Raw genomic sequence first — 13,609 nt, 5'->3', positions numbered from 1 at the left:
ACTAATTTTCAGACTTCCTAATAGAAGTAATTCATATTGAAAATATGAGAGGACGAAATGATGAGCCCACGTGAGTCTAACACCATGAGCGCGGCTCTAGGAAATGAGTTGGCAGTACAGCCGGAGGAGTCAGGGTCTGGACGATGGTTTTCCCAGCCGGAGGATTCTTCAAAGAGCGCTTAGTAAAGGACGGAAGTTCCACGTGTTTGTGTTGAGCAACTGCAGATGGTGGGCGGAGACACCAGGGCCCAGCCTTCTGCATCCTGCCTTCCTTATTGGCTGAAGGGCCGGCGGCTCTGGCGGTCCCTGCGGTTGAGAGCATGGCTTCTCCAGGGGCCGGTAGAGCGCCGCCGGAGTTACCGGAGCGGAACTGCGGGTACCGCGAAGTCCAGTACTGGGATCAGCGCTACCAAGGCGCAGCCGATTCTGCTCCCTACGATTGGTTCGGGGACTTCTCCTCCTTCCGTACCCTCCTAGAGCCGGAGCTGCGGCCCGAGGACCGTATCCTTGTGTTAGGTGGGTAATCCTGGCGCGGCCCCGCCAGGTAGAGCTGGCAGGACCGGCGCCGCGCGGGCTTGGCCCGGTCCGCTTTCCTCCCGCCTGTCTACCCTCTTGGAGGACGCCTAAGTTGGGACGCGAGATCCAGCTCCTTCAGAGTCCTGGCTGTATTTAGTCAAGGCAAACAGGAGTAAGAGATTGTCGGTCCCGGGGCCCTCGGGAGGAAGACAGCCTCTCAGGGTTTGAGCGTGGGGGGTACCCAAGAAGACCCTGTCCGGACCCTCGGGAGGCAGGCAGCCTCGGGGACCGAATTGCTCAGAGGACCTAGTTCAAGTCCTAGCTCTAATTGACTTGTGTAACTTAAAACAAGTGATGAACCTGTTCTGAGCTTTAGATTCAGTTCTAGAAATGGGACTGCGAGTTCACATCGGAGGCGGCACGCGCAGGCACCTCGAGAATAATGCCCAGCGCTTTTCTTTTTGCCCCAGGGCACTGGGAGCCAGAGTCACCTAGAGAGAGTCCTATCTGAAACTTGGTCCTATGCCTTAGAGAGTGAGAACAGCACCCTCTAAGGGTGGAGGGGAGATTGCCGCCCAGGGTGTTGTGATTCCCCAAAGGGAAGACGTGCTGGAGGAAAGGTAGGGCTCTGGGGTGTTCGGCTGTCCTCTTGAGGTTCTCTCCTACTGTCAACCTTGGAGGCGCTAGTAAAGTTTGAATGAGCAACAGGTTTTCTTCCAATTGTCGTTTTTACTTTGCTCTTTGTAAAAGCCTTTTTGTATGTTTAAGTGACATCTTTAATAAATAAAAGATATATGTAACATAGTACATATGTAAGGTATAAATAACAAATCTAATGTGTGTGTCTATTCCACTCAATTTGAGAAATAGAACATTACTAGGGATAGAAAAAAAAGTATAATTTAGTGGTTAAGAACTTGACTGGGTACGGTGGCTCACGCCAGTAATCCCAGCACTTTGGGAGGCGGAGGCGGGAGGATCACCTGAGGTCGGGAGTTCGAGATCAGTCTGACCAACATAGAGAAATCCCATCTCTACTAAAAATACAACAAATTAGTTGGGTGTGGTGGCGCATGCCTGTAATCCCAGCTACTCGGGAGGCTTAGGCAGGAGAATCGCTGAAACCCGGGAGGTGGAGGTTGTGGTGAGCCAAGATCGTGCCATTGCACTCCAGCCTGGGCAAGAAGAGCAAAACTCCATCTCAAAAACAAAATAAAACAAAAAAAAAAGGACCTGGACTGTGGGCTGGGCTCATGGTTCACGCTCGTAATCCCAGCACTTTGGGAGGCCAAGGTGGAAGGATCACTTGAGTGCAGGAGCTCAAGACCAGCCTGGGCAACATAGTGAGATCCCATCTCTACAAAAAAATTTAGGCCAGAGTGGCGGCTTATGTTTGTAATCACAACACTTTGGGAGACCAAGGCGGGTGGATCATTTGAGGTCAGGAGTTCAAGACTAGCCTGGCCAACATGGTGAAACCCTGTCTCTACTAAAAATACAAAAATCAGCCAGGTGTGGTGGCACGGGCCTGTAATCCCAGGTACTTGGAAGGCTGAGGCAGGAGAATTGCTTGAGCCCAGGAGGTGAAGGTTGCGGTGAGCCAAGATTGCACCACTCCACTCCAGCCTGGGCAACAGAGTGAGACCCTGTCTCAAAAAAAAAAAAAAAAATTAAAAATTAGCTGGGCATGGTGGCCCGTGCCTATAGTCCTAGCTACTCAAGAGGCTGAGGCAGGAGGATCATTTGAGCCAGGAGATCCAAGCTGCAATGAATTGTGATGGCTCCACTGGGTTCCAGCCTAGGTGACAGAATGAGACCCTGTCTCAAAACAAAGCAAAACAAAAAACAAACAAAAAACCATCTTGGACTCTAGAGGCAGTGAATGATGTTCAAATCTTGACTCAGCTTATACTGGCTGTGTAATCCTGGATAAAATACTTGAATTTCTGTGCTTCCATTTTCTCAACCGTAAAAACATAAGCATATTTATTAATTGGGCTTTAAGATTATTAAATGAGCATGAAGTATACCTGAAACAATGCCTGGCAAAATGAAAAGTATATTCAAGGTTCTCTGTGTGGTCCTCCTAAAACCCCTTCTCCCCACAAGTAAACACTTTCTTGAATCTGTGATTTTAAACCATTGCACTTATTTATCGATTTACCATAGATCTATGTTTTCTCAAGCTTTAGTGTGTATCTAAATTGCCTGGAGAGCTAGACTGCACTGTGAGATTCTAATTCCAGGGATGGTCTAATGTGGGTCTCAGGAATCTGTATGTTCAACAAGCTTCACAGCAGATTCTTATGCTGGTGATTGGCAGAGTAACACTGCCTTAAAATCTACTTGACTGGTTTTTCACCAAACTGATGCTTTAAAAAAAATCTGCTTGACTGGGAACTATCATTTTCTGGATAGGAAGGGCAAAAAGTCTAAAAACCAAAAGGGGAATTTCTAGAATTGCCAAGATGTAAGAACAGGACCCACAACTTGGGGAATACTCTACATTACATTCCACCTCAACAAACTTAAGTTGAATGCCTGATAAGAGCCAGAGAACGTGCTGGGCCCTTTCTAACTTACTTAATCCTTATGACAATCCCTAAAGGCAAGTCAAAAGTATTTTTTTTTTTTTGAGACAGAGTCTCGCTCTGTCGCCCAGGCTGGAGTGCAGTGGCCAGATCTCAGCTCACTGCAAGCTCCACCTCCCGGGTTTACGCCATTCTCCTGCCTCAGCCTCCTGAGTAGCGGGGACTACAGGCACCCGCCACCTCGCCCGGCTAGTTTTTTGTATTTTTTTAGTAGAGACGGGGTTTCATCATGTTAGCCAGGATGGTCTCGATCTCCTGACCTCGTGATCCGCCCGTCTCAGCCTCCCAAAGTGCTGGGGATTACAGGCTTGAGCCACCGCGCCCGGCCCAAGTCAAAAGTATTAAGAGACTTATTCCAGGTTAAGGGTCTGTAAACTTTTTTTGAAAATGGCCAAACAAGTAAATAATTTAGGCTTTGCAGGCTACACAGTCTCTTTTACAATGACTCGGTTCTGCTGTTGTAGTGGAGAAGCAGCTACAGACAATACAAAAGTGAATGAAGGCCGGGCGGGATGGCTCACGCCTGTAATTCCACCACTGTGGGAGGCTGAGGCGGGTGGATCACCTGGGTCAGGAGTTCCAGAGCAGTCTGCCCACCATGGTGAAACCCCGTCTCTACTAAAAATATAAAAATCAGCCAGGTATGGTGGCAGGCACCCGTATTCTCAGCTACTGCAGAGGCCGAGGCAAGAGAATTGCTTGAACCAGGGAGTCGGAGGTTGCAGTAAGCTGAGATTGTGCCACTGCACTCCAGCCTGGGTGACAGATTGAAACTCCATCTCAAAAAAAAAAAAAGAAGTGAATGAGAATAGCCATGTATCAATATAACTTTACAAAAACAGGTGGGAAGCTGCATTTGGCAACCCTTGCCACTCACTGTCTTAGATTGAGTTCCCCAGAAGCAACTCCTGAGATGAGGATTCATGTCCAAGTTACTTGTTAGGAATGTGCTCCCAGGAGAATTGGTAAGAGCTAGAGGGAACAGGGAAAGGAAAGAAGCAAAGTTTCCCTGAAGGTTGTTTCAGGCTGAAGAGTCACAGATGTACACCATTAGAAGCAAACACACACCAAAACCTAGGGATATAAAAATTAAAATGGGTAAAAAGATTCCCAGAGCATCTAGTCAGAACACTGACAGTGTCCACTACTGTCATGCAGCAAGTAAGTGGTGAAGTAAGTGTGCTTTGTGACACCACCTAGATGGGTGTAGGGAGGCACTTAGAACTCTTAAAACTGGTAAAATGACTACATTGTGAATTATAGCCTTATGGTTATATTGACATAGCTAACAATGGGATGTCACAACTGAAGGTGAGTGGGCCTCTTGAAAACTGGGAGGCAGTTGAACACAGTGGTTTCAGAGCTCTGGCTCCGGAGCAATAGAGACCTGTGTCCAAATTCTGGCTCTTCCACTGACTATGTGACCTTGAGAAAGTTTCTTACCACTTTCCTCAATTTTCCCATGCAGAAAATGGGAATGGTAATAATAGTATCTTTTTTTTTTTTTGGACAGAGTCTCGTTCTGTTGCCCAGACTGCAGTGCAGTGGTGCAATCTTGGCTTACTGCAACCTCCGCTGCTGGGTTCAAGCGATTCTCCTGCCTCAGCCTCTCGAGTAGCTGGGATTACCGGTGCCCACCACCACGCCTGGCTAATTTTTGTATTTTTAGTAGATGGGGTTTCACCATGTTGGTGAGGCTGGTCTGCAACTTCTGACCTCAAGTGATCCACCCGCCTTGGCCTCCCAAAGTGGTGGGATTACAAGCATGAGCCACCGTGCCCAGCCAATAGTATCCTTTATATGGCTCTACTGTGAAAGTAAACTGAAATAATTCTTATAAATGCTTAACATAGTACTTGATGTTCCATGACTGTTAGCTATTATTATTTTTATTGAAAATGGGAATCAGAGAAGCAGTTTATCCAGGACTGTTCAGAGAACAGAGTACCCTGTTGGAGGACTCGTGTGTCTGGTCCCTATGGCTAAAATATCCTCATAGCAAATGAATATATATGAATGGCTGGCCCCACTTGGCTGTTATTGTGCTTCTCTGATTTGCTGTGCTTGCTTGACTTCATGCTCTGTAGGAATCTTCTTCTTGTTTTTTTAGAGACAGGGTATTGCTCTGTCCCCAGGCTGGAGTGCAGTGGTGTGATCTTGGCCTACTGCAGCCTCTTGAACTCCTATGCTTAAGCGATCCTTTGGAATCTTTTGATCATAATCAAAAATTAATTTGGAAGTGGCCAGGCACGGTGGCTCACGCCTGTAATCTCAGCACTTTGGGAGACCGAGGCGGGCAGATCACGAGGTCAGGAGATGGAGACCATCCTGGGTAACATGGTGAAACCCCGTCTCTACTACAAAAAATACAAAAGAAATTAGCCAAGCACCTGTAGCCCCAGCTAACCGGGTGGCTGAGGCAGGAGAATGGAGTGAACCTGGGTGGCGGAGCTTGCAGTGAGCCAAGATCGGGCCACTGGACTCCATCCTGGGCGACAGAGTGAGACTCCGTCTTAAAAAAAAAAAAAAAAAAATTAATTTGGAATCAATTTGACTTCCAATTTAGATTTCCTATAAAGAGAAAAGGGACTGGCCAGAGGATTCAACTCCAGTCTCCATGATGGCTATTTTTCTTGTTATAATTTAGTAAATTGGCATTCTGGCTTATATTTTAGTCTCTTGGTGTTGAGTTAGGATCCACACAGCTCTGGGCCCTCATGTGATGTATTCTTGGATATGGATCAATTCTCCAAGGCTCTACTTCCCTCAGGCCCCACTTTGGAAGGCAGTGGCTTTCCCAAGCCCCTTCTTACTTGCTGCCCCCAAATCTCTGAGTCAACAGAATCAAAAGTCATTGCTTGTAAACATGACTGCCCCAGTGGCCAGCTTTTGTTCCCCCTTCACCTTTGGTAAAGTTCTCTTGGAAGATGCCATCCTGTGCTAAGGAGAACAAAGGAAGGAAATCTGGATTTGTCCATAGTTTGGCAGAGCTCTACAGGTATATGAGGTCAGGTGTGGGGGTAATGAAGGGATTGTGGGTCAGCAAACCCAGTGGGATTTCAACCTGCAACTAAGTCGGGTTCTGCCACCCTTACCCCCATCCCATGTGCTGTATCTACCAGGGCTTTTTGTGGCTTCAACTTTGGGAAGCACGTGTTGGGTTCTCCTAGGCAAGATAGTTTTCCTTGAGCCCCACGGCTTGAAGAGGAACATGGGAAGGGGCAGCTGGGGAGCAGCCAGTTGCTTCTGGGTATGTTGTCTGGGTGCCAAACCCTGATAGATTAGGGCTATTCCAACTGCTGATCCTGTGATCCTCTTAGGGAGGCAAGTGGGGATTAAAGGAAACCTAATCCCAAGAGCTGATGATCCCCAGCCTGGGGCTGTCAAGAACTGTCACTCAGCCCTATTCTCAAGCTGGGACTGGCCATAGGAAGGCCTGGAAGAGGCCACTGGATCTTCTAAGGAAGTCATGCCCTTTGGACTATAGATCCACATCCACACCTCTCACCTCTATCCCTTCTCCATCCTGACCCTACCCACTTTGGGACTGCTTTCCAGGCACTTCCTACCAGAGTGTTGGGAAGTTGTCAAGACTCTGTTTTTCAAGACTTTGCTTGGTTGTCAGCTCCCTGGAAACTCTTGGCTGACTCGCCTGAGGTGAGGTCCAGACCCTCCTGTGTGCTCTCACAGCCTGTCCCTATTGAAACACTCATGTTTTGCAGCAACTGTCTGATTACGTATTTGGAGCAGGAGCTCCTTGAGGACAGGGACTATTATTCATTGGCAGAGCCTAATATGTAGTGCTCAATACATGTGAAGAATTGCAGCAAGGTGTGGTGGCTCATGCCTATAATTCCAGCACTTTGGGAGGCCGAGGCAGGTGGATCACCTGAGGTCAGGACCAGCCTGACCAACATGGTGAAACACTGTCTCTACTAAAAATACAAAATTAGCTGGGCGTGGTGGTGCGTGCCTGTAATCCCAGCAACTCAGGAGGTTGAGGCAGGAGAATTGCTTGAACCCGGGATGCAGAGAGCCAAGATTGTGCCACTGCGCTCCAGCCTGGGCAACAAGAGTGAAACTCCCTCTCAAAAAACAAAACAAAACAAACAAACAAACACTAATAAAAAAAAAATTGCAAGGAAGTAATTGGCTCCACTGTGTGTCCCCAGCTAGTTTCCCCTTCACTTGTTAATTCTGTTTTGGAAAACAAAGTAGAATAACCTCTAACATGAAGCCTTCCCAGAGTTGATACCTTCTAAGGTTTTCTAAGAGGCTGGGGATTAGGATAATGCTAACTTATATCATTATCATGCTACCAATGATGTTGCGGTTAATGATACCAGTATTATCCCCATTTTGAATTTGAGGAAACTGAGGCTCAAAGAGTTGAATGATTTGCCGTGGCTGTGTGACTAGGAATATCAGAACCCTGATCTCTGAACTCCTAACTTTAGAGCTCCTTCAGCTACTCTACAGCTCTTAGTTCTTTTCTTTTCTTTTTTTTTTTGAGACGGAGTTTCGCTCTTGTCACCCAGGCTAGAGTGCAATGGCATGATTTTGGCTCACTGCAACCTCCGCCTCCTGGGTTCAAGCGATTCTCCTGCCTCAGCCTCCTCAGCTGGGATTAGAGACATGTGCCACCAAGCCTGGCTAATTTTGTATTTTTAGTAGAGATGGGGTTTCTCCATGTTGGTCAGGCTGGTCTTGAACTCCTGACCTCAGATGACCCGCCCTCCTCAGCCTCCCAAAGTGCTGGGATTATAGGCATGAGCCACCGCGCCCGGCCCCTAGTTCTTAGTTCTTAAGTTTAATGCATCACATCTTGCATATGGCCTAGGTATTATTATCTTCATTTTTCTGAATAGGATATCCAAGTTTTAGCCAGGCGTGATGGCACGCACCTGTAATCCCAGCTCCTCGGAAGGCTGGGGCAGGAGAATCACTTGAACCCGGGAGGCGGAGGTTTCAGTGAGCCAAGATTGTGCCTCTGTACTCCAGCCTGGGCGACATCTCAAAAAAAAAAAAAAAAAAAAATCCATGTTTCTAGTATTTAAACAACTTGTCCCAGCCCACACAGCTAGGAGTGAGAGAGCCAGGGTTTGCACCCAGGCCTGTGCGATTCCAAGGCTTGTGCTTTTTCTGCACTCTACCACCTCCTCTCAGTACTGGAGGGTTTGGACTGAGAAGAAACGGGGCCAAGAGCAGATAGATATTCAGGGGGAGGTGAGAACCAAAACTAACGTAGCTCTTTCGCCACCCATCCCCTCCCACCCCAGGTTGCGGGAACAGTGCCCTGAGCTACGAGCTGTTCCTTGGAGGCTTCCCTGATGTGACCAGTGTGGACTACTCATCAGTCGTGGTGGCCGCCATGCAGGCTCGCTATGCCCATGTGCCGCAGCTGCGCTGGGAGACCATGGATGTGCGGAAGCTGGACTTCCCCAGTGCTTCTTTTGATGTGGTGCTCGAGAAGGGCACGCTGGATGCCCTGCTATCTGGGGAACAAGATCCCTGGACCGTGTCCTCTGAAGGTGTCCATACTGTGGACCAGGTGTTGAGTGAGGTGAGGGAGCAACAAGAGAGGAAGGCAGATCATTAGGTGGGGCTGTGGGGTTGAGGTTTCATGGGACTGGAAGAAATCAGAAGCCAGAAGCATGTTTTGGAGCAAGTAGTGGGTTGTCCTCGGGAGTGTGGCTCTCTGAAGGAAGGGAAGGGTTAAGCAGGGTGGAGATTATAGAGGCGACTGGAATAGCCAGGCTCATGTGTGGCTGATGTGTGGCTACCGGGCTGATGTGTGGCTACCGGGTTGCCATAGGGATATGGTAGCCAGGTTCCTGATGGGTGACAGAGACTGCCAAGGTGAGCAGTTATAGGAAAGTAGTGCCCCTATACCTGATATCACTCCTATACCCCTCCCTGAATAGAATATAGCCCTAATCCCAAGGAATGGCTGGGGCAGAGAAAGTGGCTCACTCTTTGCGGTGGAAAGCCTGAGCTACAGATGTGGAGTGGTTCCTGAGGTTTGACTGGGAGGGCATCTGGAGCAGTACTGACCTTTGAGAACCTGAAGATCCACTTCTCACCAATGGCTTCTATGTCTGCCTTGCAGGTGAGCCGCGTGCTGGTCCCTGGAGGCCGGTTCATCTCAATGACTTCTGCTGCCCCCCACTTTCGGACCAGACACTATGCCCAAGCCTGTTATGGCTGGTCCCTGAGGCATGCTACCTATGGTAGCGGTTTCCACTTCCATCTCTACCTCATGCACAAGGGCGGGGACCTCAGTGTGGCCCAACTGTCTCTGGGGGCCCAAATCCTCTCACCCCTCAGACCTCCCACCTCACCCTGCTTCCTTCAGGATTCAGATCATGAGGACTTCCTTAGTGCCATTCAGCTATGAGGCCAGAGCATGGTCCACCCTTCCTGCCATTCTGCCCTGGGCTCCTCAGGTAGTTGGAATTCCTGACTCAGGACTTGGGGTTGGGTCCAAGGTGCTTACATCCCAGGGGCCTCATGCCTAAGATAGAGGGTGGGAGCGAACCCACATGAACCAATACAGCCCATCTCCAACTAGATCCCAGATTTCTTGCTTCTTTCTTGGGTTCCTCAGTTCTCTCCTGGGTTCCCCAACGTCCTCTGCCACCACACCAAGCCAGCAGTGATGCATCCCCTGGGGCAAAGCTCAGCATAACCCCTCTGCACACCAGCCAGCCTGGGGACCTTTCTCCCTGGGGCCTGTTACTGATCCTCATCTAGCCTTGATTTTTCCACAGGAGACTGCAGACTTTGAACCTTGATTGCTTTATGTTTCTCACCCCAGCTCCATCCCCAACACTGGTGAGCAGTCCCACCTGGGTTGTATCTGTACCCAAGGAGGCCACATCATAATGATGTTCCCAGGCCAGGCTGGCCTGCCTGTCTTACTTGACAACCATCCCTCACCAGCAACATGCACCTGAGATTCCCAAGTACCTGCCCCCCCTCCCATTTTGGCCTGGCTCCTGAGACCTAAGCAGCGGCCACACACACACAGGGAGGTCTGTGTTTATTCACACACTCCTGGTACAGTGAGGATGGAGGAGCATTTACAAAGGGCACCCCTGGGTTGAGAACATCTCCGGGGCCACAGATGTCATCCAGAGGTGCAGAGCAGTCCCCAGTTGGGTTCCCAGGGGCAAGACGCAGGGGTCCAAGGTAAAATCGGATCTGGGCCCTTGGAAGGTGATGATACCTTGGGGAGAAGGGGTCTGCCAAAGAGCCTCCTGGGGTCAGGCCTGGGCAGACTGGCCATGTGGTTGGTAACCGTGTTGGGGGGCTTGTCTCACCCCAGCCTCAACACCCATCCTATCTGCCAGGCGCAGAAGAGCGTGGCCGAGACTGAGGGGAGGGCAGGAACCATGAGCAGAGCCAGTAAACAAAGAGTCGGATATAAAAATACAAATGTGCTGAGGAAGTCCCTTAGAAAGAGGCTGAGGCTGGGGTCACGCCAGACAGGGGTGGGGGTGAGGAACGGCCCGGAGGACTGGGCTCAGGTGGGTAGAAAGCTCATGCAAGTACGCAGCCAAACATCCCTGGCCGCTCGCGGTCCGACACCGGCGGCCGCCCGGTCTGCAGACCAGACTGGCCGGAGGGGGGCGGGGCAGGGGAGCCGTGCGGGAGGGGGCGGGCAGGGGGCTGGGGGCCGCGGGTCTCCGTGTCCGTTCCGGTGTGCGGGGTGGGGCTGCGGCCCGAGGTTTTAAAGTGCATGAGCGCGGCGGCGGGTTCCGGGCGGGTCCGCGCCGCCGCTACCGCGGCCGCCGTGGTGCTGAAGCGGACAGCTCCGGAGTGCCTGGCGGCGGCAGCCGCACGGCCCTGCAGCCCCCGCCCGCGGGCGCCTGGGCCGGGGCGGGGGGCGCCGGCAGCCGCATCGCCGGCCCGCGCTCCTGGCCGCTGCGAGGCTGGGCCCGGAGCCCGCCGCCCGAGCCGGCACGTCTACACTCCGGACGGCGGCTTCTCCCCCATCCCCTTCAGCACGTCGTCTATCCGGTCATCCTCGATCACCACTGCGCAGGGAGAAAGCGCGTCAGCCGCGCGGCCTCGGGGGGCGGCGGCGAGAATGAGCCCCGCGTCCTAGCGTCCCGCGCAGCTACTGCCCGTGGCCCAGCGACGCCCCTCGGAACCCTGCGCTGCGTCCTCCCCGTCCGAACTCTCCTGGAGACCCAACCCGCCGCCAAGCTTCGGTCCCACAGACCCCCTCCCCTCCCGATGGCGGAACGCCCCTCTTCCAAAGGCTCCAGCTATTCTTCCTCCCAGTGCGAGCCCTCCTGCCACCTGAGCCTTCCTCCCTCTGAGTTGATCAGAAACCTCTTGCTCATGGAATCCCCCTCTTCAACCCGCACTTCAACAGATACCCCTCCTCAAATGGGGCTCAAACCGAGTATCCAGCTGGTCCAGCCCTCTCCTCAACCTGAGACCTCTCGCCGCTGGAACCCCTCTTCCGATCCTGGCACCAACAGAGCTCCCCTCCCCATGCAAACAACCAAGACAAGCGGACCCCCCGCCTCCTCCCCTCTCTTGTTAGACGCCCCTCTCGACCCGAAGGTTCTTCGTATTGTCCACCGACTCAGTATTTGATCCCAAAGAATCAGCCCGTTACCCCGTGTTCCCACTTCCAAGCAGCCCCAAATGCCCCGACCGGCCCCTCCCCCTCGCCCGGGTGCCAGGGCTCTGCTTCCAGAGGTGGCGAGCATCGAATCCGGGGCACCGTGTTCCCGGGAGAATGGAAGAGGGGGACACACACTGCAGCGGGGACCCCCCCTCCAGCCCGGGCCGGAGAGCGGCTGGTGCGCTGGTCTGCGGCAAGAGCTGCGGGCACTTGGCGGGGAACGGCAGCCGGGGGGCGCCCGGCGGAGGGTTTCTGGGTCAGGCGGCGACTCCGGGCCCGGGCCGCGTACCTCGCTTGGCTCGGCCGATCTGGCCCAGCTTGGGGGGCCGCTTGGCCTGGTTGCCCGCGAAGAAGGAGTTGGTGTCCTGCAGGCGGCAGCTGAAGGAGAGGTCGGAGCCCTCGGGGTCTGCGCCGAAGCGGCCCATCTTGTCTTCGCTGTAGGGCAGGATCTCGGACATGGCGGGCGCGGGGTGGGCGCGGGGCGGGAGTGGGACTGCGGCGGGGCGCGGGCGGCGGGCTTGCTGCCGGACCGGCCCTAGCTCAGCAGGGGAGCCGGCGGAAGGATGAAGTCATGCAGCATCCGGGGCTGAGGAGCCAAGCGGGGCCTCCTCCCCCGCGCCTCCGCCTCCCGGGCCGCTGGGCAGGCGGCGGCGGCGGCGGTGGCGGGGACCGGGCGGGGGCGGGGGCGGGGGGCGGGGGTGGCGGCGGCGGCGGCAAGAGCGGAATGACGATGAGCGCCCGACTGCGGCAGAGCACGGCGGGCGGGGCGCGGTAGAGGCGGGGCGGGCACTGGCCAGGGGAAAGAGGCGGGGCCGGGGGCAGGAGCGCGCCCAGCTACCCCGGAGGCAGCTGGAGTGGGAGGTTCTCGCACTGTGGCGGGGAATGGCCAGCACGTGGGTCTTGGGGAATAGTACCAGCCAACCGGCCAGGACCTTGCGGGGAGAGGCGGGACCGGAGGGGGGTGGGATCGAGCCTGGTGCTGGAGGAGCTTGGGGGAGGGTCTGACCCCTAGGCTGGAAGAGGCGTGCAAGGGGGACTGGGAGCAGGGGGGCAAAAGCTGACCACGCGCGTTGGGGCGGGAAGGCGGCCGCAGGGCTGGCAATGGAAAACGGGGAGCGGGAAACGCGTGGGGAGGAGACTTGGGCACAGGCTGACTGGGGAAGGCACGAACCCACAGCGCGGGAAGAGCTCGGGCCAGTGGATGGTGCCCTCGCCGCTGGCGCGCTCTTGTACTAGTTGCTCTGCTGGTCTTAAGTAGATATTCAGGGTCTGTGCGTCTCTGACTGCCCGTCTGTGTCTCTGTCTCCGCCTTTGTATGTGTCAGTCCATCTCTAAGTGTCTGTATCTCGGTCTCTGTGCCCCGTATCTCTTTCGCTGTGTTATGGCCTTTGTCTATGCCTGTCCCTTAAGTGTCTTTGCCTTTCTCTATCTATCTCCATTCTTGGCACCTGTATCTATGTGCCACAGTGTCTCTGTCTCCTGAATCTGGGTATTTCAGTCTCTCCTGGGAGGGGTCTATAGTAACTGGGCCGACGCAGCGCGCACCAGGGCAGACACCCCCAGCCCTAGCCCTGTGGCTGGCGCCGAAATGCGGACCCGAAGAGCCCGCCGCGCCCTGCGGCTCTCCCGGCTCTGGAGTGGTGCGCTTGCAGTGTAGGAGGAATGAATGGCGGCGTCGCGGGGGGCGCCCTGGCTGCGGGTGACGCGGGGAAGCTCGGAGCACCTGAGGACGCGGAGCGCGCCAGTGTGTGCCCTGAGGGAGTGCAGTAGAGATGGAGGGTGCCCCCCGCCCTCGTTGCTTGGGACCACGAGTGAGTTCTCGCCTCACCGACGGGAACATGCCCTCTTCTCCTCTTGCCTC

The 13,609-nt window shown here is 53.7% G+C and overlaps 2 protein-coding genes across 2 annotated transcripts; one reads left to right on the top strand and one right to left on the bottom strand.

Moving 5' to 3' along the window:
* The first annotated feature begins 228 nt into the window (after positions 1 to 228).
* On the top strand, positions 229 to 9,682 carry EEF1AKMT4 (EEF1A lysine methyltransferase 4). Its single transcript, XM_023187529.1, has 3 exons — positions 229 to 516; positions 8,387 to 8,670; positions 9,217 to 9,682. The coding sequence occupies exons 1-3, from the start codon at positions 321 to 323 to the stop codon at positions 9,502 to 9,504; spliced, it is 768 nt and encodes a 255-aa protein (XP_023043297.1). The 5' UTR covers positions 229 to 320; the 3' UTR covers positions 9,505 to 9,682.
* A 450-nt stretch (positions 9,683 to 10,132) lies between these two features.
* CAMK2N2 (calcium/calmodulin dependent protein kinase II inhibitor 2) lies at positions 10,133 to 12,474 on the bottom strand. The gene is made up of 2 exons (XM_023187530.2): positions 12,038 to 12,474; positions 10,133 to 11,146 (listed from the first exon to the last, which is right to left on the bottom strand). The coding sequence occupies exons 1-2, from the start codon at positions 12,204 to 12,206 to the stop codon at positions 11,076 to 11,078; spliced, it is 240 nt and encodes a 79-aa protein (XP_023043298.1). The 5' UTR covers positions 12,207 to 12,474; the 3' UTR covers positions 10,133 to 11,075.
* Between the last annotated feature and the right edge of the window lie 1,135 nt (positions 12,475 to 13,609).

Source organism: Piliocolobus tephrosceles, chromosome 2, assembly GCF_002776525.5.
Source record: "Piliocolobus tephrosceles isolate RC106 chromosome 2, ASM277652v3, whole genome shotgun sequence".
In the NCBI taxonomy this organism is placed as follows: Eukaryota; Metazoa; Chordata; class Mammalia; order Primates; family Cercopithecidae; genus Piliocolobus; species Piliocolobus tephrosceles.
This window is presented reverse-complemented; position numbering and strand designations above follow the sequence as displayed.